The sequence below is a fragment of the Mesoplodon densirostris genome, chromosome 5 (genome assembly GCF_025265405.1).
Source record: "Mesoplodon densirostris isolate mMesDen1 chromosome 5, mMesDen1 primary haplotype, whole genome shotgun sequence".
In the NCBI taxonomy this organism is placed as follows: Eukaryota; Metazoa; Chordata; class Mammalia; order Artiodactyla; family Ziphiidae; genus Mesoplodon; species Mesoplodon densirostris.
Window position 1 is genome coordinate 128,689,428 of NC_082665.1, and position 1,536 is coordinate 128,690,963.

Consider the following 1,536-nt stretch of genomic DNA (forward strand, 5'->3'; position numbering starts at 1 on the left):
TCTTTTTTTCTCTAAAAATGAAGGACACGAGTATTCTGGCCCCTGGAGGACTTTAACAGTAGCTTTCTACCAACCACAGCCCCGGCTGTTGGGCAGCACAGATACCGCGAGGTCTACGGGGCGGAGCCTTGGAGGGGGCGGAGCTTAGCGTGACATTTTGCGACTAGGATTCCACTGGCTTCACCTGTAACATCTCTCGCTGTCTGTTGCGTAGACGAATCGGCGTGACGAGCTGAAGATTCGAAGGCGCCAGCCCCAGCCCCGCGCCAGACGCCGTTCCCTTAGAAACCTGAACTGCAGGACCAACTGCAGGAGGCAGCCCCGGAGCTCCGAGGACTCGTCCCGTACCGCGCCGTCCTGCCGTCCCCGCATCGCGCCGCCCCGCCCCGGCTTGCCTCAGCCGTCGTTGAAACCCGTCACAGCGTGCAGGATCGAGCGCGGCCCTCGCCCTCTGCCAGGCCCCGGGGGCGCCGTCCGTCGGTCGAGGTCATGGGCAGCCGGTCCCGCAGCCCCAGTGCCTACCCTGCGGACTGGTGGGGACCGCAGACCGAAGGACCCGGCCCCGCCAAGCGCCGCCGAACGGAGGAGCCCGAGGGCCCCGAGTCCGAGTCCGAGTCCGAGGCGGCGCCCAGCCTGGACAACCTGACGGGACCTCCGGCCGCGGACGCGCTCACTTCCGTAGTGGTCCTGCCCGCCGGCTGTGCCCTGCACCTGCCCCTAGATGACGTCGACGTGCTGCTGGAGCCCGAGCCCACGTCCGTGCTGCAAGTGTCTCTCGGAGATCACATCCTCATGCTGGTCCCCGAGGCCCTCCTGGGCTGGGGCGTGGAAGGCCCGTGGGGACAGGGCCTGCAACGGGCCGCTTTCCTGAGCGCTCCAGGGGAGTACATGGCCCTGGAGCCGGGATTCTTCTGCGCAGCTGTCCCAGAGATCGCCCGCCAAGAAGAGGTCAACAGGGAGGAAGCAGATGCCGAGCTCCTGCCGCCTGGGATGGAGGCTGAAGCCGGCTCCGTCGCTGAGCTCCGCAGCATCACCGCAAGGGTGTCGGGACCCAGCGCGCAGGGCTTTGTCCCAGAGCCCTGTCCTTGGGCGCCCAATCCTAGTCCAGAGAAAGGCTCTCCTCACCACGACGACAACCTGGACATGCACCTTCTGGAGCCCTTTCCGGACTCACCACTCCAACCTCTACCTCCCTCTCCTATTCCGGGTCCTCACGAGCGCCCCCAACGCCCTTATGGTCCTAAGCGCAAGGCCCAGAGATGTCTGTTCCCCGAATGAACTCCACCCCGGTACACACACACACTGGAGGCCCAATGCATTTCCCGGCGTCTTTTACACTGAATGTCCTACAACCTGGAAATTAAGCATCTCGTGGGCCAACAACTCCTTTTCCCCTCCAGACTGGCTATAGTAGCAGGAGAAGTTATGTCAGGAAAAGAAAGCAGACTCTAGACCTCAGCTTTGAAATGGAAAATCTGCCCAGGGATACCGGACAGTGTGTGTTCAGATTTTAAACATCATTCTCAGGCCTATCCA

General features: G+C 62.8%; 1 protein-coding gene across 1 annotated transcript; it reads left to right on the plus strand.

Annotated features, from left to right (window-relative positions):
- Positions 1–489: 489 nt before the first annotated feature.
- LOC132490541 (proline-rich protein 23C-like) lies at positions 490–1,278 on the plus strand. Its single transcript, XM_060098867.1, has one exon. It carries the CDS (start codon positions 490–492, stop codon positions 1,276–1,278), a length of 789 nt encoding a protein of 262 aa, XP_059954850.1.
- The last annotated feature ends 258 nt before the right edge of the window (positions 1,279–1,536 follow it).

Coding starts and splice junctions, on each gene's coding strand:
- LOC132490541 (XM_060098867.1), top strand. CDS start 490: ATGGGCAGCCGGTCCCGCAGCCCCAGTGCCTACCCTGCGGACTGGTGG.